Here is a 26152-nt window from a genome sequence, read left to right on the forward strand (position 1 = left end):
CAGATACTATAAACTTCTTTGGCTCAGGTTTGACTGTCTACCACAAAAACAGATAAATGTATGATCTTTTTTGTAATAAAAGTAAGAACAGCACTGGATCAAACTAAAATGCACCCCAATATGGTATTCGCCACAGTTTACTCAATGTGTAATAAATAATTAGTGGACCCCTTGGCTTGAGAGAATAGCACAATTACTTTCAGATAAGTGGTTCATCATGAACTGTTTTTACATACAACTACTATATGGTTCATCAGTGTTTGATATTTACAATATTGTGAGCAACATGATTTAGTGTCTGGACTGTTCAGTAAAGCTAGGAGTGTTTAAGAAGAAGGCAGAGTAAAGGACTCAAATTATCCCTGTCATCTTCTCAGCAGCCTTTAGATACAAGGAAAAACCACATTTTGAAGTATCTGTATACAAATGCTAGATGCCTATAAAAATAAAATAGGAGAGTGAGAGTATATAGTTTCAAGTTTCATGTTTATTTAAAATTTGATACAAACGCTTATAAAAATATTTCAAAGTGAATTACATATTAAAATTGAGGGGAAACAAAGAACTCAATTATACTAATATGGACAAATTCTGAAGGCAGACATACAGAGACATGAGGATAAGGGGTAGAACTATAATGGTTTTGGAAAAAGACAACATTAAGGGATAAAATGATAGGTAAGGGAAGGAAAAAAGCAGTAGGTCATTTTTTTTAAAATAAAAAATAATGATTAAGTATTCTAATAAGTTAATCTGAATTTGATGGTTTTTAAGGAACTCCTGAACCTAATATAGATTCTTCTCTAAGATAGACCGGAAGTGAATGATGAGGTAGATATAATAGGCATCTAAGAGACCTCGTAGAAGGAGAGCAATCAAAAGGATACAGTTTCCTGGGTACAAATTATATCACAAGGATAGAGTAGATCAAATTGGAGAGGGGTTGCACTATATGTTAAAGAGGGAATTGAATCAAACAAAAATCAAACATTCTACATGACAAATAGCAGTGTGGAATCCATATGCATAGAAAGTCCATGTGTCAAGGGAAGGAATATATAGGTAGGGTTATACTACCATCCCCAGGAAAGAATGAGCACACAGATAAAAAAAATGTTTTCAGAGATTAGAAAAGCTGGAAAATTGGGAAATAGTATAATAACAGGTAATTTCAATTACCACAGTCAAGTAGGAGAGTAGGTATATTTTTAAATCTAGTTCATTAAGATTACATGCCCACATCAATAGACTAGAGAACCCACCCTGCCCAGTTTATAACATTACCAAACCCCACATAGGGAGAAAAAGGAAAAATAATGGGAGAAAAAGACCTCAGATATGATTCATGGGTCTAAAAATGCTCCCATTAACTGGAAAAAAACTTTCCTTTTCCTCTTACAATAATTCACTCTTCACTTTGGATTTAAATTGGATTTAAAACATACCTACACTGCTAATTGACTGTGGTAGTGTTAAATTACTTAACTGGAAAAGATGGCTCAACATTGGAAGAGTGGACTGGGGTTTACTGAAAGCCAGAGATTGGAATTGCTTTTATCCCCCTCCCTAAGAATTAGACACTATGGGTAATGATGGTAAGTGGCTGGATTTGCTGAAGAAACAGAAGGATTTAATTAGATTTGAGATGCATAGGGGAGAGTACTGCCTACACCTGCTGTGGGATAGGAATAGCAAAGTACTCTCTGCCTCCCCCTTTGGTGAGACTGAATATTGCAGTCAAGAAAAAAAAATGCTGTTTTTTTCTGTGTGGGGACATAATGGCTTCTCTGCCTGTTTCTGTGTGCTTTCCCTTGGTACTGCACTGGGCTGGCTTGCCCATGATCTTGGCTATGGGAACTAGATCTAGGATAGACAGCCCTGCTTGCCTGCTCATCGGAGAAACTCTTTAACCCTGGCTTGCCCTGATAATTCACTAGATTTGTCACAGAATGTATTTGGTAAAATACAAGCCTAAACCTGGAAAATAAACCAAGAAAATCTGTGTGTGTCTAACAGCAGGTGTGAATGTTTATGGGTACTTTCTGTGGAGCAATTTTAAAAAGGAAAATTGATAACTTGTACACCTCACTGCTCCACATGTTAGTTTGCTTTTTGTGCCAGCTTCAGCTTTTCCTCTAATGTTCCTTCCTTGGTGCAGGTCCAGGAGGTGATGTGAGGAAGAGCAGACACTGGTGTGAGAAGCAGGTTGGGGTTGCTGCTCATGCTGGGAATGTTAAGGAGGTACGGGGGAAGGGAAGGGGCACATGTGGTAGTGGGGGGGGGGCAGGGAAGGAGAGGAGGAAAGGTGCCAGTGCCCCCACCAAGACAGCACCTGGGGGACTGCCCACCCCCACCCCACCAACCCATGACTAAGCCATTGAAGACCAATTTATTAAACATTTTTTTAGAATTTCTGAAAGTTCAGGTTCTGGGATCTGTATTTACTTAACAGCATCTATAATAATAAAACCCTAGCCACGCATGTGCACTTGAAACGCCATGCCTCCGCATGCGCAGTAGAGAAACTGCCAAGCAGGGAAGCGTCGGATGCGGTAGAGAAAAGGCCCTGTTGGGGCTGGCCGCGAACAGCCTGGTTACAGCGCTGCCACTGCTGCTTTGGGTAAGGAATGGGGGGTTGGTGGGTCAGGACTACTGCCGCTGCTACTGCTTTGAGGCAAAGAGGGAGGGAGGAGGAGGTCAGGACCACTGCTGCCACCTTGGGTAAGTAATGGGAGTCCAGACCCAAGCGTAGGGAGGGAGGGCAGACCTGTAGGGGCGGTGGACCAGGTATGTGTGTGGAGGGTCCATCAGGCTGAAGGACTGGGGAGGGGCAGCCTGCCCAGAGATTCAGTGCAGTGACCAGGGAGGAGGTAGGTGGGGGGGGGGGGGTTGAATTGGTGCAGGCTCTGGTGTTGGGGTATGGTTGGGTGAAGAATGTTAAAGTAATGGGAAGGGGGAGAGTTGCAGTACCGTGGGGAGGGGCAGGGGAGAACTGAGACAGAAATTGGTCCTGGGGTGGGGTACAAGAGAAAGGGTAAAAAAGGAAGAGAAGGTGGGTGGGAGTGGAATATAGGGACAGGAAGAATGCCTTGGCGGCAATGGAAGGAAGGATAGATAGGAATGGAGCAGGGACTGAAAGGGTGATAAATGCAGTGGAGGATCGATGAGGGCCAAAAGGGTACAGAGGACTAAGGAAATCGTGATGGATAGTATCGGGAGCCAATAGAAGAAAGAAAGACAGACAGGGGGCAGGGAGAGAGACAGAAAGAAAGAAAGAAATTCTGCACATCTATTCTAGCACCCGTTAATGTAACAGGCTTAAATACTAGTAAAATATATTTTGCAAAAATATGAGTTCAGTTAGTGCCAGACAACATGACAGTGAAAATCACCTTGAATACATGATGCCAGGACCACTGTCTCCTGTGAATAGTTTTGATTCACTCTCTTTTATCTTCATTTTCACAATCAACCTCATTGTTCCAGTTTCATTTTTCTGGTAGTCATTCAATCTTGATTTCTGTGTTCTCTTTCTCCTTTTGATGCTCTGGGGAATATTTATCCTTTCCTTGTTCTCCCTCTAGTTTTCAAAGTCCTGTTTGCATCCTTATGCCCTAAAACTGCTTTGCCTTTTTACTTTCTGTCTTGGACTTCTTGTCTCCAATCAAAGCTTTTACCTTTCCGCCCCGCTTGAACTCATCCTTACTTTCCCTTTCACTCTCCGATTTAGACTCTGTATCTTCTCTGGACTCTGTAGTGTCTCCTGCTTCTAGTGCCAATTCTACACTTTCATCTTTGGGCTGTGTTTCTTTCTTGGACTCTTTCTTCTTGCATGCTTTTTTTTGTCCTTTTGACCTGTTCTGGAAACCAAAGAAATCAGCATCAGATTTTTGAAAACCATAATATTTGCCGTTTAACATTACAAGAATTTCTCACAATTTAAGTGCAGTGGTGCAAAAAAATAAAGAGTATTTTAAAATTGCTAGGCATTTTTAAAAACGTACCTGAATATCCATAGAATATAATGGGCGTGCTAATATTTAGCGTATGCTAAATCGGTTAGTAAAAGGATCCCTAAAAGTTTTACCATATTTGTTACTTAGTTAAAAACAAATTGCTTGTTAATAGAGGTATAAATAATGTAACATTTTTGTCCAGCCCTGAAATCTCTTCCTAAGTGAATAATTAGTTTCTTCGTGAAAAATGCATCAGGATTACCTTTCCTTGCTGAATATTGTACCACCCTCGTGGATATCTAGCAATGCTGTCCTTGTATCGTTCAGCTTTCTCCCAGTCCTCTTGCCACTTCTGCACTTGATACTGAGGTTCACACTTCATGAGTCTGTCCAGGATGGCGTGATTCTCTCGGGACACCCTCAGTATTTCTTGTTCACGTTTCTCCTGGTTTAAGCTAGTACAAAAAAATTATACTAATATAAACAAAACATGATTCCTCTAATCTGTACCTGCTCAGTTCTGCAGATAGTGCCAGTAAAGAGTGGGTGTGGTCAGTTCAGATATCAGGAACAAGGTGAGGTTTTCCACACCTAGCATGGGAATTTCTGACCAGATAAAATGCGTTTCCTGATTTCCTTCCTCTTTTCACATTATTATCTTTCTTCTGATATGCATGCGTTACAAATTGTCCAGAATTCTGTTATTCAAGCATTATATGGAATTGGGAAGTATGAACATGTTACCTCATATTTTGTATCATTGTATTGGTTGACTATGAAATATGGAGTCAAGTATAAGTTGCTATTGTTGGTTTTCTTAAGTGTGCATCATCTATCACTGAAATACCTGCAGGATTGTGTTATGCCCTTGGTGCCCTCTCAATCATAGTGCCAAACACTATTATGTAGGCACCGTTTATAGAATTTAGCCCTATGGGGATAATTCTATAACAGTACTGGCTTGTTCAGTAGCTTGTTTGGTATGCTGAGAACTGAGCTGGAGGCAGCATTTAGGAATAAATATATATATGTAAACATGAATCTTACTGAACATGGGTAAATTACACTTGGTGATCACTGTTACTGAGTCTTGCAAGGCAAGCACATTATTTACTTTTCAAAAATCATGTTATCATCTAGATCAGAGATGTCATCTGTGGTTTTGTGAACCCCATTAACCTCTTCCCCAACCAGGGACCCCCGTAATTCTTCCCAAACCCTCTTCTCTTAGTGCTAGCCCTGTTCCTAATAGTCTCTATCTCCCTTCCCCTTCCTGACCTCCAGCCAGTCAGCCAGTCCCCATCACCCTATCTCTCTCTGACCACCAGTCTCTTTCTCTTCACTTCTAGCCAGTCTTCATCAGTCTTTTTCCCTCTTCCCAACCAGTCTCCCTCTCTCTCTCTAGCCAATCCCTACTAGAATCTCTCTTTTCCTCCAGCCAATCCCCACATCATTTTTCTTGCTTTCCCCAACCAGTCTCTTCCTCTTTCAGTCACCAACAATCTCATCTCTCTTCCTCTCCCCTGCCAGTTCCCTCCCCAAAGACTCTTTCTCTCCACCTCCAGCCATTCCCTATTTGTCAATCACCCTTCCACTTTCCCTCCAGTTAGGACTCTGCATTAGTATCTTTCCATCTCCCCACCTACTGCTCAATGGCACGGTAAGTTGAGACAGATGGCACAATTTGAGATTTGCTTTTATGATAAATCTCATAGACTGGACATGAGGCATTATGTTGCTTTATGGGGGAGCTTGTTGGACCTCCTTCCTCCCTGAAGACTACATGTACATTACCTTACGTTTGCTTTCCTGGAATCTTTGGTTGTGGCGTTTTTGCTTCCCTACCTGTACTCCGAGGGTAGGTGGGGGTGGGGGGTGGGATCTATAGGGGTGGTATGCCTGGGATGTCTGTTGAGGTAGACATAGTGTGTCTGCTGTGTTTGTGGTGTGTGGGTTATTGCTTGTTTGACTGTGGGTTGGAGGGTTTCTCCAGCCCCCCCTCCCACCCACCCACCCTGGACGTGCATGATTAAGGGCCAAATTCAACAATCACTCTTTGCAAAATTTTGTCAATGGCTCCCAAATATCCAGAAACTTCTTATAATACCCCCGTTGTATAGACATAATACGTTCCATTTTAAAGACGTGACACAGAGACTTCCACCAAAAGGTATAGTTTAACCAATCCCAGTTTTTCCAATTCCTTAAAATAAGTTGTATGGCAACCCCTGTCATAATAAAGAGAAGTTTGTTATTGTGAGATGATATTTGACTTTTAGCTCTCATTAAAGTGCCAAATAGCACAGTGTCGTATGTTAGTGCCACTGGATTTTCCAGTACTTTGTTCACCTGATCCCAAATGGATCTCCAAAATTAAAGTATCAAAGGACAAAAGTATAATAGATGATCTAACGTTCCAGGTTCAAGATGACAGTGCCAGCATCTATTAGACTTTGAACTATCTAATTTCTGAAAACCGAACTGGGGTCCAATACACTCTATGCAATAAGAAAAACCATGTTTGTCTCATAGATGCAGACACCGTACATCTTATCCTCCAAGTCCAGATTTGTGGCCATTGAGACGCAGTAATCTGATGCTTTATCTCAATACTCCAAATGTCATGAAGACCAGTTTTTGGTTTCTTATTCAAAAATCCAGATATTAATTTATACCACTGAGCGGCCTAGTGTCCCAGGAAATCTGTCTGGAAACACAGGATTGGCAAACTATACTTATTTTAAAGATTTTTCCAATCAGGAAACCCCTCCTGAATGGCCTGCTTCAACTGCAACCACCTATAGCAATACCAAATGTTTGTTGCCATCATGAAAAATCAAGCAGCTTTCTATCAGAAATTACATCATCTAGAGTATGTATACCCGCCTTCATCCAGTGCTTCCAGATAATCTTAAACCCACCAATTTGAATCTTGGAGTTCAGCCAAAGGGATTGACAGGTGGATTTATGAATTGGAATAGATGTTAAATTTTTAATAAATTTTACTGTCTCTCAAGTGCCCAAAAAAATTCTATTGTCCTTATACAACCTAGGTAGCTTGATACTCAAAACGTGACACAATCTCAATGGAAACAGGAGTTGCCATTCCAACCATAACCGATCTGGAAGATTTTCCATGAGCTCAGGGAGGATCCAATACATAACCTGATGCATAATATAGGCTTGATGGTACCTATAAAAGTTGGGAAAATTTAGCCCACCCTCCACAATTGGTTTTTGTAAAGATACTAAAGCAATTCTCGCAGTTTTCCCAAGCCAAATAAATTTATTAAGAATACTATTTAATTTCTTATAAAAGGACCCCTGAAAAACACTGGCAACATACCCATTTGGTAACAAACCAAAATCATCTTCTTAACTGTTTGGACTCTCCCCCACCAAGACAGATGTAATGGGTTCCAATGCTCACACATTTCTGTGACCTTCAGCAATAAAAATTTTTCATTTACTTTCATCATTTCATCCAATGTACTTTTTATCCAAATACCTAAGTATTTTATACTCTCTTCCTTCTAAAGAAAGGGGAATGAATTAAATTTAAAAGTATTTTAGGTTTTTGTTAAACGGCTAATTTAGTTATGTACTAAAAAACTTTTGAATATCGTGAGAAGAAATTCTTTACGTTAGCCACATATCTTGTTATGACTTGTAAGTGAGGGCTTTTCACTTTTGTCCATCTTTCCAGTTTTGTTGCATTATGACGTCATGTTTCCCGCGCATTTCAACTCTTTCATTGTATATAAAATGGCATCTGTAACGCTGTCCTGTTTAGCTGTTCGTGTGCACGGAGACCAGTTTGATGTCTTCAATCTGTAAGCGTTATTCTATGTAACTTGCCTCTTATGTATTGAAAGATAAATTTTTTTTGTCAAACGGCATAGTTTTTTTTTTTTTTGTTAAACGGCTCATTTAGTTATGCACTAGGGCAGTGGTAGGCAAACTCATTAGTCAAAAGAGCCAAAGATCAGCAGTACAACGATTAAGATTTCTTTTGAGAGCCATACCCCACGCCCGCTTGCGCTATGACGGCTACGTCAACCCGACTGACACCCCACTCACCCGCATGTAGTTGAAATCGATTCGTGACATGGGGAAAACAATTTGTCTCTGTCCCTGCCCCTTCTCCGTCCCCGTCTCGTCCCAGTCCCTGCCCCATCCCCCGCGAGCTTGGTCTCCATCTCCGCAAACCATCTGATCCCATCCACACAAGCCTCAAATAGTTTTATACTGAACTTATATTAAAGTATAAAAAGAAACAATATTCTGTACAATTGTCAATTTATAAATCAGTGTCTTCTCCCCACTCTCTCTTCCCCCATTTCCCTTCAGCGTCCTCAGCCCACTCTCTCTCCACTTACCTTCAGCACACATACATAAAAACAAGCAAGTAATTTTATATCATTTTCATTCTATTCATTCATAGAAATTAAAGTCTAAATAATGCCAGTCACATAACAAAACATGATTTTACAAAAATAATTCCCTGCACAGTCAAGCCTGCAAGGATTATTAGATGTCTTTAAGCAGCTCTCTTCCCTCCCCCTTACCTTCGTGGCCAAGTCAAAATGATCTACCAACAATAACATTTTTAAAAACTCAAAGCACACTGTACACAGAGAAAATGTTAATTATAATTTATATTCCACGGGTTTTCAAAGAAATCAAGGCAGTAACAACTATACAAAAATAGACAAATATACCCCCTCCCTTTTTACTAAATCGTGATAGCAGTTTTTAGCGCAGGGAGCTGCGCTGCTCTTGATGCTCATAGGCTCCCTGCGCTAAAAAACACTATTGTGGTTTAGTAAAAGGGGACCATAGTGCAAAATATAGAAAGCAGATATAAATTCTCAAAACGGACACATTTTGGTCACTAAATTGAAAATAAAATCATTTTTCCTACCTTTGCTGTCTGGTGATTTCATGAGTCTCTGGTTGCGTTTACTTTTGACTGTGCATCCTTTCTTTCATTTCTTTCTTTTTTTCTGTACTCAGGCCCAACAATTGTCCCTTTTTATTCCCTCCCTTCTTCCTTCCTATGTCCTTAGTGCCCCTTCCTACGTCCTTAGTGCCCCCAGTGCCTCCTTCCCATGTCCTTAGTGCCCCCAGTGCCTCCTTCCTATGTCCTTAGTGCCCCCAGTGCCTCCTTCCCATGTCCTTAGTGCCACCAGTGCCTTTCCCATGTCCTTAGTGGCCCCAATGCCCCTTCCTATGTCCTTAGTGCTCCCAGTGCTTCTTCCTATGTCCCCCTCACTGCCTTCCAGACTTTGTTCCACCCCCTCCCCCGAAGCTAGCCAGCCTACCTACCTCCCTCCCAGCCTGCCTGCCTGCCTCCCTCCCTCCAGCACCAAAGCCGAAGCCTACCCCCCCAGACCAGCCCCCACTGCAGCTGCCTACCGCTGCTTCAAGCACCCTCCCCCCGGTCCGCCGTCACTGCCGACCGCCGCCACTAAAGCAAAGGAAGGTCCAGGCGCCTGCCCACAAACTTTCCCGATATCAATTCTGACATCGGAGAGGAAGTTCAGGGCCAGCCAGGCAGCGATTGGCTGGCCCGGAACTTCCTCGCCGATGTCAGAATTGACGTCGGGAAGAAGGTTTTTGGGCCGGCGCCTGGACCTTCCTTCTCTTTAGTTGCAGCGGGCGACAGCGGCAGTGGACCGGGGTGGTGGGTGTTTGAAGTGGCAGTAGGCAGCAGCAGCAGCGGCCAGTCCAGGGATGGGAGGGGCAGGCTTTGGCGCTGGAGGGAGGGGAAGCGATCGCCTATCTAAAAAGGGGACAGTCCCATTCAAAATGGGATGTATGGTCACCTTATCTTTACAGGGAAGGGAAGCAGGTTGGGCAGCCCTGCTCTAGCTAGCTGAGCCGCGAGCCGCACTCAAGTGGCTAAAGAGCCGCGGTTTGCCGACCACTGCACTAGGGGTAGCGGATGTACCTTTTGGAACTTTTACACTGTACACCCTTTTTAGATATTGCATAGGAGCAGCGCAGCATAGTTTTTAATGTTAAGTACTTCTCTAGTTGTTTCTTCGCTAGATTGCACATCTTGTTTACGTTTTAAATAGTAGCCAGCCACACAGATTATAGCATCCTAGCCATTTAATTGTTATGACATTTATTTGATTACATGTTACTTTTTTATTATTATTTAAATCTCTCCGTTTGTATTCATTGTAGTGCCCCATTTCTCTGTGGCTGCTTTCATGCATAAGTTTTGTTATAATTTATATCTGCATGAGCAGTGATCTTTAAAGGTTGTCGTTTCACAAGGTGCTGTTGCATAATGGACTGATGTTTAATTTATCCTTCATTAAATGCACATTTATCCCAAACGAACTATGAAAGTTTGCCTTAATAATTAATTAATTTACTAATTGATCTTGTCATTGGTGCCTTTCGGCCACTTTTACAAAGCCACACTAGCAGCTGCGCTGCGCTAACGGCCCCGAAGCCCATAGAGATTTAAAGGGCTTTGGGGCTGTTGCCGCGCAGCAGCCGCTTGCGCGGCTTTGTAAAAGAGGCCGTTAATGTGCCTTCATTAAATATATATTGTTCACATCTATTTTAAAAACTTCTGATAGTTTGCCTGAATTACATTCAGTTAAATATACGCTGTACATTTATTTATAAAGATGTATGATATAGTTTCTATTGAAGAGGATAGTCACATAGCCCACACGCATTTTTTTGGATGTCTTATTGATTAGATTTAGGGCTCCTTATATGAAGCCGCGTTAGCGGTTTAACACACATAATAGCGCACGCTAATTTGCCAACCGCGCTAGCCGCTACTGCCTCCTCTTGAGCAGGCGGTACTTTTTTGGCTAGCGCGGGGGTTAGCGCACGCGAAAAAGGTGCGGGCGATAAAGTCACTAATGCGGCTTCGTAAAAGGAGCCCATATAGTTACAATTGTTTAAAATATGATTTACCTAAGTATTGGAAGTTGTCTGGCCTTTTAGCATAGATGGCATATATTTTGCATTAAAACTAGCATTTGTTGGACACTCTAGAGTCTAGGCTTACCTTTTCGACTTGAGTTCTCATGTTTCATTGTTGCATTTCATTATACTCATTATTGATTGATGTTCTTGAAAGTGTTTGTAAATTTCCTATTTTGACATTATTCCACTTCAACATCTTTTGTGATTACAAATCGATATTTTGTTTTTATGCAATTTATATTATGCATCAGTTTATATGTTTGGGAACACAAATAGCAAAAAAAGAAGAAAGGAGGGAAAATATACTAATGTACTAGAAAACAAATCACTCCATTAAGTCAGTACACACCAACGCCAGAAAAAGTATTTTAAGGTGAAAGAAAAGCCTCAGACACCCAAGCATCACTGGCAAAAAACCTTTGCTTATAACTTATTACTGGCAGGTGGTATCCTGAAAATAGTCCAAACTAACTAGAAAAAACCTGCTAGTTAGAAAAAAAGCCAGGCCAACAATTGTTTCGTGGCTTTTAAGCCACTGCTTCAGGGCCGTGACGCCAACGCTCCAGACTATCGATTCGCAGAGTGGTAGCAAGCAGGAGTTTTACTCCGTGAATCCATAATCTGGAGTGTTGGTGTCACAGCCCTGAAGCAGTGGCTTAAAAGCCACGAAACAATTGTCGGCCTGGCTTATTTTTCTAACTAGCTTGTTTTTTCTAGTTAGTTTGGACTATTTTCAGGATACCACCTGCCAATAATAAGTTATATGCGAAAGTTTTTTTGCCAGTGATGCTTGGGTGGAAGAGAGTGGGAACACCTCTCCATGTCTGAGGCTTCTCTTTCGCCTTAAAATACTTTTTCTGGCATTGGTGTGTACTGACCTAATGGAGTGATTTGTTTTCTAGTATATTGTCAGTTTATATGTTAAAACTTCTTATTCTCAACAAAGAACTTAGAATACTGGGATGAGGTTATTTACACAAGTAATTGATCATTCTCAGAAAGGTACATTTGATTTTTTTTACCAGTTACTGCTTACAACAAGTATTTCTGAAGCATGTTATGATGAAAGATATTATGACAGTATTTATCAACATGTTTTGCAGTCATGTGTTTTAATTTATTAGTTTTTAAATTTATTTTGAAGTTATTTTCATAAATTTTGTTGTTTAGTTGGATTTTATAATGCAGCGTTTATGTGTAAATGCATGGTGGGCATTTATATTTTACATATTTATGTATTTTATCAATTTAAATGTTTGTATATGTTAAATTCTACTAAGCAGCGTTTTAGTATAAACAGGATGTTTTTAAAACAAGGGGTAGTCAAAGCTTCAGTAACATTTTCAGTGTTTGATAAAAATATACTATATATTAGGGTTTTTATTCATGTGAGTTATTTCAACATCATTGAACTTTCAATAGTATTTTATTTTTACATACTTCAAATTAGGGTTTTTATTTATGTTCATATCATTTATTTCAACATCACTGGACTTTCAGTAGTATTTATTACATATCCATTTATTACATTTCCATTTATTACATATCCATTTATTTTTACATTTTGGAAATCTTAAGAATACTTAGGGCTCCTTTTACGAAGGTGCTCTAGGGCTTTAATGCATGGAATAGCGCACGCTCCATTGCCGCACGCGCTAGACCTTAATGCCAGCATTGAGCTGGCATTAGTTCTAGAAACTTAGCACGCGGTAATTCCCTGCGTGCGCTAAAAACACTAGCACACCTTAGTAAACGGAGCCCTTATTTTTATTGTCATTTTTTCATTTGTATTAATTTAGAGATGCTTTTCATGGTTTTATGGTTTTCTCACACTTATTTAAGTTACAGAGGCTGCAGATGTCCTTCATACAAATTATTTTCTTAATATACATGTATAGGCATAGTATTTCTTCATTTTTCAAGACATCTGTTTTTAATATATCTTTATTATTATTTTTGAATATTCTTAATTATTTAAGTGTCAATATCTATATGTTATATATGTTGTAGGCTCCTGAGGCAGGCCATATTGGCCGAAACACGTGCGTGCCGAGCCACCGCACGGGCATTTATGATTCGTGAATAAACTGCAACATCAACATTACTATGTATCTCCACTGTGATTTGTTCATTTACGCAAACTCTTGCCAACATTACCTTTTCAGCTCATAATCGTTTTTGTTGTCAACGCTGCCTGTGGTTCTCATGATGCATGACATCTTTTCCAGCAGTAAACGGTTATCTCTTTCAATGACTGCCAGCCTGTCCTCCTCCAGCTATTTTCAAAAGAAATCACAGAAATGGGGGAGTTCTTATATACTTGCAAAAGCCGCACATATGAGCTAGTTTTATGTGTTTTCATAGTTTAATGCTAGTCTTAAAAAATATCTTGTTTGTTTTGCAGTTAGATACATAGCATATCAAAAGTTTCAAAATTAACCTTTTTGTGGATGCTTTCCTGTGCTATAATTGAAAATGGAGAAGCAGGCATTAAATGTGCATTGTGTAATGATAGTATAAAGCACCAGCCTGACACATCACATGTATCACAAAATGGACTAAAATAGGATCCTTCTCTTGCCTCGAGGCAGAATCAGCTTAGTAGGGTTACCAGATATCTTTGTTTAAAAAAGAACGTAGCCCTGCCCCATTCTGCTCCCAGCCCCGCCTCCATATGGACCTCATGTGCATCGTGTGGCATCCATACATGCTCACAGGCCCTCCAGACATGGCCCTGAGTTGGGGCCTTCGAAAACCCACACAAATGGCTGAGTTTGGGAAATCCGTCTGGGCATCCGGAGAGTGCTCTAAAAAGAAGCATCTGGTAATCCTAAGTATTAGACATGCTGAAGCCTAAAACAGAAATTTGGAAAGAGGGCCCCAAAACCTGCCAGCAGACTGTGCTTTCTCCAGCTTAGGGCAGGGCTGAGACCCCCTGTCGAGAGAGACCTACTACTACGACTTCTTATCACAGTGTCTCACAAACTGTTTTCAGCCACAGCACACTAAACCGGGGGCTACGTCTAGAGGGCCTCTAAGCATGTGCACAGTCCTGAGCTCGGGGGGCCTTCCAAAACGCAGACAAACTGTCGGGTTTTGGAAATCCCTCCATCTGGTAACCCTAAAATTCTGGTATTACTGGGGGCAGAGAGGAGGAGTGCCGGCGGGGTCAGAGGCCTCTCCGTCGCAGCACTCCCAGAATCTCGCCATGGCACACTATTGTGCTGCGGCACAGTTTAAGATACGCTGATTTATCATTTCTATAGTGCTGCTAGACATAGGCAGCACTGTACACTTCCCCCTCCCCATTCGTGGTTTCGGCAATCGCAATTTCACATATTCGTGATTTTTTGTGGAGGGGAAAAATAGAAACCCCCCCACAGTTTAGCCTTCCCCCCCGGCGTCCCATCCTTACCTGGTGGTCTAGCAGGCTTTCGGGGCAGGAGCGATCTTCCTACACTCCTGCCCCGACTGCGGGAACTCACGGCAGCTATTTCCTATTGGCGATCTGCACGGGGCAGGAACGTAGGAAGTTCGCTCCTGCCCCGAAAGCCCGCTAGACCACCAGGTAAGGCCGGGATGCCGGGGGGAAAGCAGGAGGGAGGCGGGGTGGGTTAGAGCCGGACCAGAAGATATTTGTGGTATTTCACCATTCGCGGTCCGGCTCTGCCCCAATCCCCCGCAAATCCGGAGGGAGAAGTGTAGTGTACATTAAAAATGTAAGAGACAATCCCTGCTCAACAGAGCTTACAATCTTATCAAAACAGACAAACAGGACAAATAGCTCAAGACAATTGCCCTGTTTGCACTCTAACACCAGCCCTGTGCCTGGGCGAGTAAAACAAGCCAAAGCAAATGCAGGCTAATTATTAGAGCAAAACTATTTCTAAAAAAAGCCTAACCAAGAACTTTTTTAAAAATAGTTTTTCTCTAACAATTAGCCTGCTTTTGCTGTATTACTCGCCCAGGCAAAGGGCTGGTGTTAGACAAAGTAAGAGGAAACAGTACAATTCCCAACAGTTAAAAGGTTAGAGTGGAAAGGTTATCATTTAGGGCTAGATCAACTAAAATGCATTACAGCATTAGCACACCTGTAATGTAATACTGTGATGTTAACCTGTACCAGTTCAGCTCTCTGAGGAGGATTGGATAAAAATCTACATAAATAAATAAAACCATTAACAAACATTATTAGTAAATAGGACCTACTGCAAAGAATGAACCCTGTGGTAAAAACATACTTTAACATCATGTATAAGCACACATTAATGCAGTATTGCCGAGAGAAAAAGAACAGAGAAATATAGCTGAAAAAGCAGAGGTGGTCAGGAGAATGAAGACAGTAAAAAAAAAAAGAGGCCAGAACTCTCAAGCACATCAATGCATGAAGAGAGTGCAGAGGTTAAGCTGCTTTTAATTTACAACTTCTGCTGTTAAAAAATTAAACCATTATTTTACAAGAAAGGATATTAGAAATGCAAATTCAGAATTTACAAAAATATAAATGAAAATAATTGACCCGATATTCAATGATACTTTATCCAGGTAGCAGATGCTGAAACCTCAATAATTGTCGCTTACCGATACCACTCTCTACAAACTGGCATGGCACTATCCACACAGTGCTAGGGCACTCTGGGGGTAGAGCCAAGAATTAGAGACCGGCCATATTCAGTGCCTGTTTCCTGATAAATACCTAGATAACTTAGAGAATGAATAGACAATCCTAAGTTAATGTGTTATATTTGGGTAACTGCACTGAATATTGCCCTTATCAGGGATATTCAGTTCCAGAAAGTACCCAGTTAATGGTGCTGAAAATCAAGGTAGAACTTAACCACAGCAACCGATGTTTAAAACAAATGCTGACCACCATGGCTGAATAGCTGGGCCAAATGAAACTGAAGTCCAAGGCTGATTCACCAAAAATCATCCTTTATGAAAATCAAGCATACAATAATACAAATGAAAAGAAGAAACACAAGCCGCTATCAGCACTAAATACTTCAGTCCTTCTTATCCCAGCTAGAAAAAAAAATCAAAGGAATTTGCTTTATTCACAGCTGCAACCTTGATGGGAAAGCAACCAAACTGATTATAAAGAAAATGAATTGTAGCTCTAGGAAAGCAACTGAAATGTATTACATGGATTAAATATATCCTTCTTTAAGTTCTGTTATAGAACCTTCCTCACCGTTATTACACTTATGAAGGCCATATTGGCGCTGAAACGTTGGGAAATCTCTCAGCTCTACCTGTTACTTTTAAGAGTGAGTTTCCCTTAGGTAAAATTGGAACAAACAATATAAGATATTTTTTTCCTGTCCAGAGATAAGGAAATGAAATACCTTCAACTTCTTCAACTTCAGGTTTAGGTGGCCATAGGTTAGAGGAGTATTGGTGTCCACCACCGGCTTGGCACTTTGAACCTGCGACAGAGCACACAATGTTATCTGTTTGAATACAAACTCTGGAAATGATTAAAGTTGATTGTTATCAATTACTGCAGTGGTACCCTTGCTTATATATCCCACATATATCCTGCTGTGTTTTATTGTTTTGTTAGAACAAATCATGGATGTGCTTTTGCTGAAAATGAAATAGGCCAAACAGCCAATGGCTATGCTCAACCCAGTTCATGCCCACTGAGGATCTGGTAATTTGCTGCATGGCAGAAGCTGATTATGGGTTCCTCGGGTGGCCTTCAGGCTCAGTGCTGAGCTTGGCAGGAACACTGCATCAGGTTTGTCCAGGAAGTTGGCAAGGTTTGAGCAAATATAAGGGTTCTCAAGCTGAAAAAGACCAATTGAATACCCCACTGGCTGTAAGTAGTGACCTGGGCCACACACCACCTCGTGATCCTGGGCATTGTGTAAGGAAACTCAGCAGAATAAAGAACTGGCAAATTGCCACCACGAGGGAACTCATAGCAACCAAAGAGTGGGTAGGGTGATGGACTTGAAATTGAAGACAGAAAAGGAACCGAGTAGGTTATTAAAAATTTACTAAGAGACTCAGCAAAGCACCATATCAAGGAGCTGACATGGAACTATGTTTCAGCAGGTAAAGCCTGCATTAGAGGTCGCAAAATTTGAATGTGACTTTAAAGAGCTAACTTTATTAAACACTTAACAGGTATAATAGACTGTTAAAAATCTGTCCACACTTGAGATTAATGCCTCTGTCTTCAATTGCTTACACATCACACACACAACAGCTGCTCCCTTCTTTAAAAAATAACAACTGATCACAGCTCCGGAGCCAGTAGGGGAAGCTGTGAATCAGCTGAACTGACTGCTGTCACTCGGCCATCTTGCTGATCACAGCTCTGGAGCCGCCATCAATCAGCTGGGCAGAGAGAAGGAGAACAGCGGCTACAGGCAGGAGGAGGAGTTGTGCCTAGCGATTGCTCTTCTGAGCAAGTGCCAGGCCCAGTTCCTCCCCCTTCTACTGGGGCTGCTCCGCACGGATAGCGTGCATATAATTTGCATGTTTTATGCTGAGCATCAACTGGTCAAAAAAATCACTCCTACCTTGGTATTTTTCACCAAAATGTCAGAAGATTGAGCATCGGGGCCTAGGTATCCTGCAGACTGAAAGTGGCTTCCTGCTTTGCAGCTACCAGAGACGGGCAAGAATCCCACAGAATGCAGTCCCAAGCCATTAACAGATAAGGAAAAAATTCTACCAACATAATGAAACATCCCCTCCTCTCTCCTACCTTCCTGCCCCATCTATAAATTAAAATAGTTGAACTACACAGATATGGATTTAACAGAAGATTTCCATCACCTCTGAAAGTATAGAAAGGCAATTTGACCTGAGATCTTTCTCTATCCCAAAACTAACCCCCTCCTTTACAAAGCCGCACTAGCGTTTTTAGCGCCAGCCATGGCGGTAACAGCTCGGATGCTCGTAGGAATTTTACGAGTGTCGGAGCTGTTACCACGGCAGCCAGCGCTAAAAACACTAGCGCGGCTTTGTAAAAGGAGGGGGGATAGAATTCCTATGAGCATCCGAGCCGTTACTGCTGCGGCTGGCGCTAAAAACGCTAGCGCAGCTTTGTAAAGGTGGGGGTAATTCTTTTAAACATTTGTAGAATGATGTACTAGAGCAGCTTCTGGGGACTCTTAGTTAAATAATTTTATAGAAATGAAGCCTCATTGACTGAAGTTAAACTTGTGACAGTTGTCTCATAAGAAACTGATAATTTATCATTGCATTTACCAGCTTAATGAAAGTATCATCTATCTAGCTATCCTTGGTTTCTTTTCTAGTACTGTAAAATTATACTCCAGTCAAAATCATAATTTGAGTTTCATATTAGCATTGGATCTTGTTTAGGAATTTTTCATAACATTTTATATTCCTCTGTGGTAGAATAATCATACTATAATTGTTTTATTTGTTAAGTCAAGCTTGCTAGAGAATCCTCCTGCATGCTATGCTAAAAGTTTTGATAAGTCACATTGTAAAACTGGCGAGTGTTAATCCCTGAACAGATGCTAAGCAAAGTTTATTTTGGTAAATATAATAAGGTCAATTTTTGTCAAGACTTCTGGGGAAAAACTTTGAAACATCTAATCTAGATGTGACAAGTTATTCCTGTATTCAGTAGCACAATGCACTGATGTGGGTCCACTGTTCCCTCTTTGCTGAGTGGGAGTACTCAACATACCATACTGCCAGTAGGGGGTGCTGCATCACTATCACATTTTCAATAAAGAGGCTTGTTTGGTGCATTTTTCTTTTGGGTGTACTTTTGGGTTTGTTGGGTTTTTTAAAATGGTTCACAAAGATAGACACACATCTCAAAAATAGCAATTTACCCCCACCCCCCACACACACACACAAAAAAAAAAAATAGATGTTTTGCAGTTTTTAAAATAGTAATTTTTGTGAGTCTTCAGTGAAACATCCAAACTCAGATTTGGACATCATATTGAAAATGTCCCTCCACTTGTGTTTGATTATTTTTTCATATCATCTGTACTCGATTTTAATAATTAAGAGAAAACATCACTTTATCTTCAAGATAATTTTACAACTCTTCAAAGTTGCTGCTGCTGTGAAAAATATGCTATTTAGAGGAAAATGTATATTTTGGCTGCAGCAACTTTGGAGAGTAGAAAAATCATCTTGGAGATAAAGTGATGTTTTCTCTTAAGGCTCCTTTTACAAAGCTGCGGTAGGGGTTTCTATCACAGGCCGGTGAGGTAAATGCTCCAATGCTCATAGAATTCATATGAGCATTGGAGCATTTACCTCGCTGGCCTACAGTAGAAACCTCTACCTCAGCTTTGAAAAGCTAGTGTTAATTATTAAGTTAGATTGTGAGGCCACAGGACAGATAGGGAAAATGCTTGAATACTTGAATGTAAACCACTTAGACAACTTCCATTGATAGGCGGTATATAAATAACTTAAATAAATAAATAATTAATAAATTAGAATGGAGCACATGGATGTGAAAGAATAAACAAATACATTTAGCTATATAGACAAGTTTCAAGTTTATTATGGATTTGATTAATTGCTTATTCAAAATTCTAAGCGATGTACAAAGCAGTACAATAGTAAATTACAGGTATCGAGGGGAAACAAACCAAATAAATACAAATGACTTGACAAAACATATGATACAAAAGGTAAAAATGGGGAAAGAAATACAAGTTAATGAAAGTAAATAAGACAAGTAAGGGGAAAACAATAGGCAAGGGGAAAGCAGTAAGCTTCAAGGATATTAAGAACTAAGCTTCAGTTGATGCACTTAATCTAATTTTCTAGTTGTAAAATGCATCTTTAAAAAGAAAGCATTTGCTCTTGAATCTATCTAGATTAAGTTCTTCACGTACATGAATTGGGAGTTAATTCCAAATTTGGGGGGCTGTGACGGAGAAAATAAATTGTCTTGTGAGAGTGTGTAGTGCAGTGGTTGGAGCTACTCTGGGGATGTGGGTTCAAATCTCCATGTGACCCTGGGAAAATCACTTAATCCCCTTTTCCCCAGGCACATTAGATAAAGTGGGAGCCCACCAGGACAGTTAGGGAATAAAGCTTGAGTACCTGAATAATTTGTAATCCACATCGAATTGTAGGATATGCAGAATATAAATTATTATTTTTTAAAAAGTCAAGATGAAAGTAATACAACTCTAATCCTGAGTTGTGTTTTAATGGACTTTAATGTTTATAGCGGTCCAAAATGATAAAAGATTATTCTGTTGGTGGTTTGATTACTGGGATATTTCTCTATTAGTACTGGGAAAGTGGGTTCACGGACGTTTCGCCCCCCACATTTCGCCCCCAGCAATTCGCCCCTCACATTTCGCCCCCGCACATTTCGCCCCCCGGATGTTTCGCCCCCACACATTTCGCCCCCACACATTTCGCCCCCCGGATGTTTCGCCCCCACACATTTCGCCCCCACACATTTCGCCCCCACATTTCGCCCCCACACATTTCGCCCCCGTCTCGGAGCGCAAATCCTTACCTCGGAGCGCAAATCAGTCCAGCTACTGTTGTGAGCGCGAGAGAAGCCAAGGGGGATCGAGGCTTCTGGAGAGATGCAATCAACTGCAGCATTAGACACCCTCCTGCTAGCGATCGGCGGAGTGTTGAGAGTGTCCTCTGGCAGGAGGGGTTGGGCACCCTCCTGCATGTGATCGGGGGGGGGGGTTGGTCGGCCTTCCAGCAGGAGGAATTGACAGACAGCGGCGATTGGGGGAGGCGTCCTCCGGCAGGAGAGGGTGGGCATCCTCCTGCCGGTGATTGGGGGGTTGGTCGGCCTTTGGCAGGAGGGGTTGGGCACCCTCCTGCTAGCGATCGGCGGAGTGTCGAGAGTGTCCTCTGGCAGGAGGGGTTGGGCACCCTCCTGCATGTGATCGGGGGGGGGGGTTGGTCGGCCTTCCAGCAGGAGGAATTGACAGACAGCGGCGATTGGGGGAGGCGTCCTCCGGCAGGAGAGGGTGGGCATCCTCCTGCCGGTGATTGGGGGGTTGGTCGGCCTTTGGCAGGAGGGGTTGGGCACCCTCCTGCATGTGATCGGGGGGGGGTTGGTCGGCCTTCCAGCAGGAGGAATTGACAGACAGTGCACGCTACCTCGGCCTGCCCCGGAACTCTTCCTGCAGCCACCACCCGCCTAGGCAGGAACATGAAGTTGCTGTTGCAGGAAGAGTTCCGGGGCAGGCCGAGGTTAGAAGTCTCCTCCGATGGATACAGCGCCGTGGCTGCCATAACATTTAAAATAATAGTGATCGGGGGGGGGGGGGGGGGAGAGAGCAGGTGTGGGGAAGTCCGGAGCTGCAGGGCCGGCGTTAGAGGGAGTAAGAGCTGATGGTGCCACAGGGTCCCGCGTTGGGGGGGGGGACGCTGTCTCGCTTTGGCCAAGCCTCGATCCCCCTTGGCTTCTCTCGCGCTCACAACAGTAGCTGGACTGATTTGCGCTCCGAGGTAAGGATTTGCGCTCCGAGACGGGGGCGAAATGTGTGGGGGCGAAATGTGGGGGTGAAATGTGTGGGGGCGAAATGTGTGGGGGCGAAACATCCGGGGGGTGAAATGTGTGGGGGCGAAATGTGTGGGGGCGAAATGTGTCTGGGGGCGAAATGTGGGGGGCGAAATGTGAGGGGCGAATTGCTGGGGGCGAAATGTGGGGGGCGAACCTTCCGGATCCCGGGAAAGTGTGACCGATTTTGTTGTGGATAGTACAAATATATCTCATGCATATTTATTGTGGATATCCTGAAAACCTAACTGGCTGGGGTTTCCCCAGGACAGGTTTGGGAATCACTGGCCTGATTGTCACAGGAAAATACCTACTGTGTCTGAACATGATGTACATGCTTCAATGCTTTCAGGCACTATATGCAAAATAAAAGGCTACGAGGAGCAGGGTGAGAGATTGGGGCCTGGGGTATATACTATGCCCTAAAAGTAGATTATACCTGAGAATTTCTGAAGAAGGAGATTGAGAATAAAAAGGTGCTTACAAATATACAGAGTGGGTTCAAAACCTGTCCACCAGTGCAGGAGCACAGGAGATGCAGGAGAATGGAGCAGAGAGCAGTCCTTTGAAGAGATCAAGGATTATAAATACTTTGAACCCATTTGATACTTTTTTCCATCACCATATTTTATTTTTATGGACCTTATACATAATTGTTTTCATTGTTCTGCCTTTGTATATTTCTGTGCATTTGGGGATGGCTCAATAAATGGGTGTTTTTATTATATTTCTTAGCAGCCTCCAGTGTGGGTTTTTAGTGCCAGTCTAGTGCAGTGTTTCCCAAGTGGAGACAGAGACTGTGTCTCAATTCAAGAAAGCATGAGATAGGCACATGGGATCTCTTAGAGAGAGGAAGAGATAATGGTTACTGCGGATGGGCAGACTGGATGGGTCATTTGGCTTTAATCTGCCAATGTTTCTAAGTCGGTTGTAGAGTATTCCGTTCCCAGTCAGGTTTTCAGAATATCTTCAATGAATATGCATGAAAGATATTTGAATACAATGGAGGTAGAATATGCAAATGAAGCTCATACATATTCTTTGTGGATATCATGAAAATATGACTGGCAAGGGGTACATTAGGACCAACTTGGGAAACTGAATGGGTCGAGCGGTCACCTCCCGTCACTTCATCACTCCCAGGCTCCTCTGGTCTTCTTTCCTTCTTCCAGTTCTTCACAGACTTCACTCATATACTTCTACAAACACATCCAGATTCATCCACACACTTCCCTGACTACCAAGAATCATGCCATCTTTAACCGGTCCCTCAGGTCACCACTGGTCACTCACTCTGGGGCTACTGCTGGTCAATCTGGTTGCTGGCCTCCTGAGACCCACTGGTCCTGGACACCACTGGTCCCTCTGGTTGCTGGCCTCTCTGATCCCAACTGGTCACTCTGAATACTCTGCTGGTCACCACTGGTCACTCCACTAGCCCCTGTCAATTAGGACTCCACTAGTACACTGGTCCCTCAGGTACTCTCACTGAGGACTTTTACAGTCCTTCAGACACTCTCACTGAGGACACTCAGGGTTAGATGCACATAAGACAATCATTAAGTTCATGTGAATCGCTGTTGGCAGACTTTTTGGCTGACTCTGGAACAGCAATTGATGCACCCAAAAAACCTCCATGCAAATAATTTGCATGGGGGTTTGTGGAAATCCCCATCCGATCAGTCATTCTGAGAGCAACTGACACATGCGCAGAGCTGGTTTGGGGAAGCCCATAAAGCTGAGTGGCAGGGGAAACCTTTTCTTTTTAATGGCACAGATGTGCATGTTAGATATGTACAATATCTGCCCCATTTTAAAAAATGTCATCCCACCCCCCATGAGCCAGAATAAGGAGACCCCCCCTCCCCATGGCAGTAAAAATTGGCAGGAGGGATGCCCACTCCCTCCTGACACTGGAGGCCCCCATGCCAGGTGCCCTCCTGTGAACCATCCTCCCCTCCCCAAAAAAGGAAGGAGCTCTTGTTGTCCCTAGCTCGCTGTGCTGGAACTGTTCTTTTCAGCACTCTTTTCCACTCAGGATGAGTGGACAGCTCCCAGGTGCATTTGCAGGAACTTATATGCAAATGAGCTCCATTACCACTGGTGAGGCTTCCCTCTGCTGACCAGTGACAGGATCTTCACCCTGTCACAGAAACACTTTGCAAAGATTGTACAGCCAATGAAGACCCTTTATATCTGTTCTGTGTACTTGGGGAGAAGATTATGGAGCAGGGTTTAATTTTATAGCCACAGACAGCCCTGTCCAAAGGCATCAGAGGATCCCCCTATATTTGTCTGAGAGCAGGAGTAAATGTGTACAGTTGCTTTCTATGAGGTAATTCTAAAAGGGACAGTTATGTATACTTAACCTTTTAAACAGGTGTAGCTATACTCATGGTGGGTGACCTCATAATGAGAAAAGCCCTTTAACCCCGCTGGTCCATTTGCTCCAGTATGAAAATCCAATTCAAGGGTAAGTTATATAGAACATTATTTTGGGCCAAGTGTACATAAAGGTATTTCCAGATGCATTAAAAAATAATCAATCTCTAGGTACATTTTGCCTCACTTTCTAAAGATGTTCTGCTTTGTACATATAGAAAAATCTTTCAAGAATCAAACCTATGCCCTTCTCCTCTACTTCCAATCCCAGACTCTTTTCCTTCCATTTTGCTGTGCTGTATACTAGAGAATGACATGGTGACAAAATTCATCACCGTTCCCGTCCCCACGGATAACCACAGGAAACCATCTTCATGTCATTCTTTAAGGAGAGAGGGAAGAATCAGAGTATGAATGGCCACAACCACTGACCCGCAAGCTTTGCTTTGAAGAATGCTGGTGTAGAAGGACCGAGGTTGAAACAGACACTACAGAATGACAGTCTCTGGTATCCAGAGCAGATATTGTGATGTCATAATGCCTCATTCCACCAGTGCCTAAGAGCCAATCACATCAGTGATGCCACAATGGCTTCATTATCCTTGGCTCACATAAGAATCAGAGTATGAATGGCCACAACCACTGACCCGCAAGCTTTGCTTTGAAGAATGCTGGTGTAGAAGGACTGAGGCTGAAATAGACACTAAAAAATGACATGGGATTATTTCCCGCGGTTATCCGTGGGGACGGGAACGGTGATGAATTTTGTCACCGTGTCATTCTCTACTGTATACTTAGAACAGACTTCCTGAGTCAGTTCATCATGCTTCTTCCCTGTCCCCATTCAAATCCAGGCTAAGAGCCTACCTTTTTCAGGTTGCTTTTAACTCTTAACCCCTTATTCATCTGTTCAATACTCGTGTTGCTTTCACCATTCCCATAATAATTGTAACTCCCTAATTCCTTGTTTGTCTTGTTTGCCTGAATGAATAGACTGTAAATTCTTGTCGAGCAGGGACTGTCTTTTACGTGCTGTGAATGTATAATAGTGCTATAGAAATGATTACCGTAATAATAGCAGTATTGCCTGTAACATTTTTAGGGTGACGGGGTACTGGGCACTGACTTGGAACAGACCAGAATTGGCCTCACACTCTATAACTGCATCATTCTTTTGCTACTACTGGTAAGTGACGGCTGAACCATGCAGCTTCATTAACGCTCTGTTCACTGCATAGAAGGAAGGGCTCCACCTACCTTTTTCTTATGTTCATTGTAGTATGTTTGGTCCCATCTCTGCTGCAGGTACTTGCTACTGCAGGGTAAGATCGGCTGGTAGGATCGGTGCATAGGGAATCAGATGAAATGCCCCTGTGGATCTGTGTCTATTCAGAAGGGTGAGTCACACCAGCTCACGTCCTTCTGCAAAGTCCTGGAGACTGGTGTGTTTGTAGTAGGTCAGGTGGCTGTTGTCATGGCGTCCGTGATACAAAAAAAAATGAATAGCTTGGTGGTGGTAGCTGCTGAAACAAATGTTTCGGGAGAAGTGCAACCAAGAGTCTATTTGCAAGTGTAGGTATGTCCAGAAGACAATCATGTGAGACCAATTTTTTTTTTTTTTTTTTAAATAAAGGTATCATTTAAAAATAACAATAAATTATAATGAAATAAAAAGATGCTTATTGCCCAAAATTACTTATGCACACTCACTCTCTGTCCATATAGACAAAAAAAATCCCTTAATCTGTCACTGTGCTCTTAAAATGACCTGGAGCTTCATAGAATACTGCCAGAGTCCATTAAAAAGAAGAGAACAGGGAAGCCTGATAACTCATAGCTTAGGGCTCCTTTTGCAAAGGTGCATTAGGGCCTTAATGCACAGAATAGCATGCGCTATCTGCTACCGCCTCCTTTTAAGCAGGCAATAATTTTTTAGCTAGCACGTGCTAATCTTGTGCATGCGCTAAAAACACTAACGCACCTTTATAAAAGGAGCCCTTTGTGCCAAGGGCCTCTGAAGCATAGCTTTTATTTGTGGGACCTTTAGAACAGTGATTCCCAACCCTGTCCTGGAGGACCACCAGGCCAATCGGGTTTTCAGGCTAGCCCTAATGAATATGCATGAGAGAGATTTGCATATGATGGAAGTGATAGGCATGCAAATTTGCTTCATGCATATTCATTAGGGCTAGCCTGAAAACCCAATTGGCCTGGTGTTCCTCCAGGACAGGGTTGGGAACCACTGCTTTAGAAGTTGAGGAGCATGTAAAGGTAGCAGGGGTGGAGGGAACCATAGCCCTTGTGGGGGGAGGGGCTCTCAGCTGTTGTCCTACAGAGACACCTAGGGGAT

The 26152-nt window shown here is 42.4% G+C and overlaps 1 protein-coding gene across 1 annotated transcript; it reads right to left on the reverse strand.

Moving 5' to 3' along the window:
• Window positions 1-469: 469 nt before the first annotated feature.
• CFAP97D2 (CFAP97 domain containing 2) lies at window positions 470-25227 on the reverse strand. The gene is made up of 5 exons (XM_033947631.1): window positions 25060-25227; window positions 16265-16345; window positions 13074-13192; window positions 4219-4411; window positions 470-3860 (listed from the first exon to the last, which is right to left on the reverse strand). Exons 1-5 carry the CDS (start codon window positions 25150-25152, stop codon window positions 3615-3617), a joined length of 732 nt encoding a protein of 243 aa, XP_033803522.1. The 5' UTR covers window positions 25153-25227; the 3' UTR covers window positions 470-3614.
• Window positions 25228-26152: the final 925 nt, after the last annotated feature.

This window comes from Geotrypetes seraphini, chromosome 6, assembly GCF_902459505.1.
Source record: "Geotrypetes seraphini chromosome 6, aGeoSer1.1, whole genome shotgun sequence".
NCBI classification, from domain to species: Eukaryota; Metazoa; Chordata; class Amphibia; order Gymnophiona; family Dermophiidae; genus Geotrypetes; species Geotrypetes seraphini.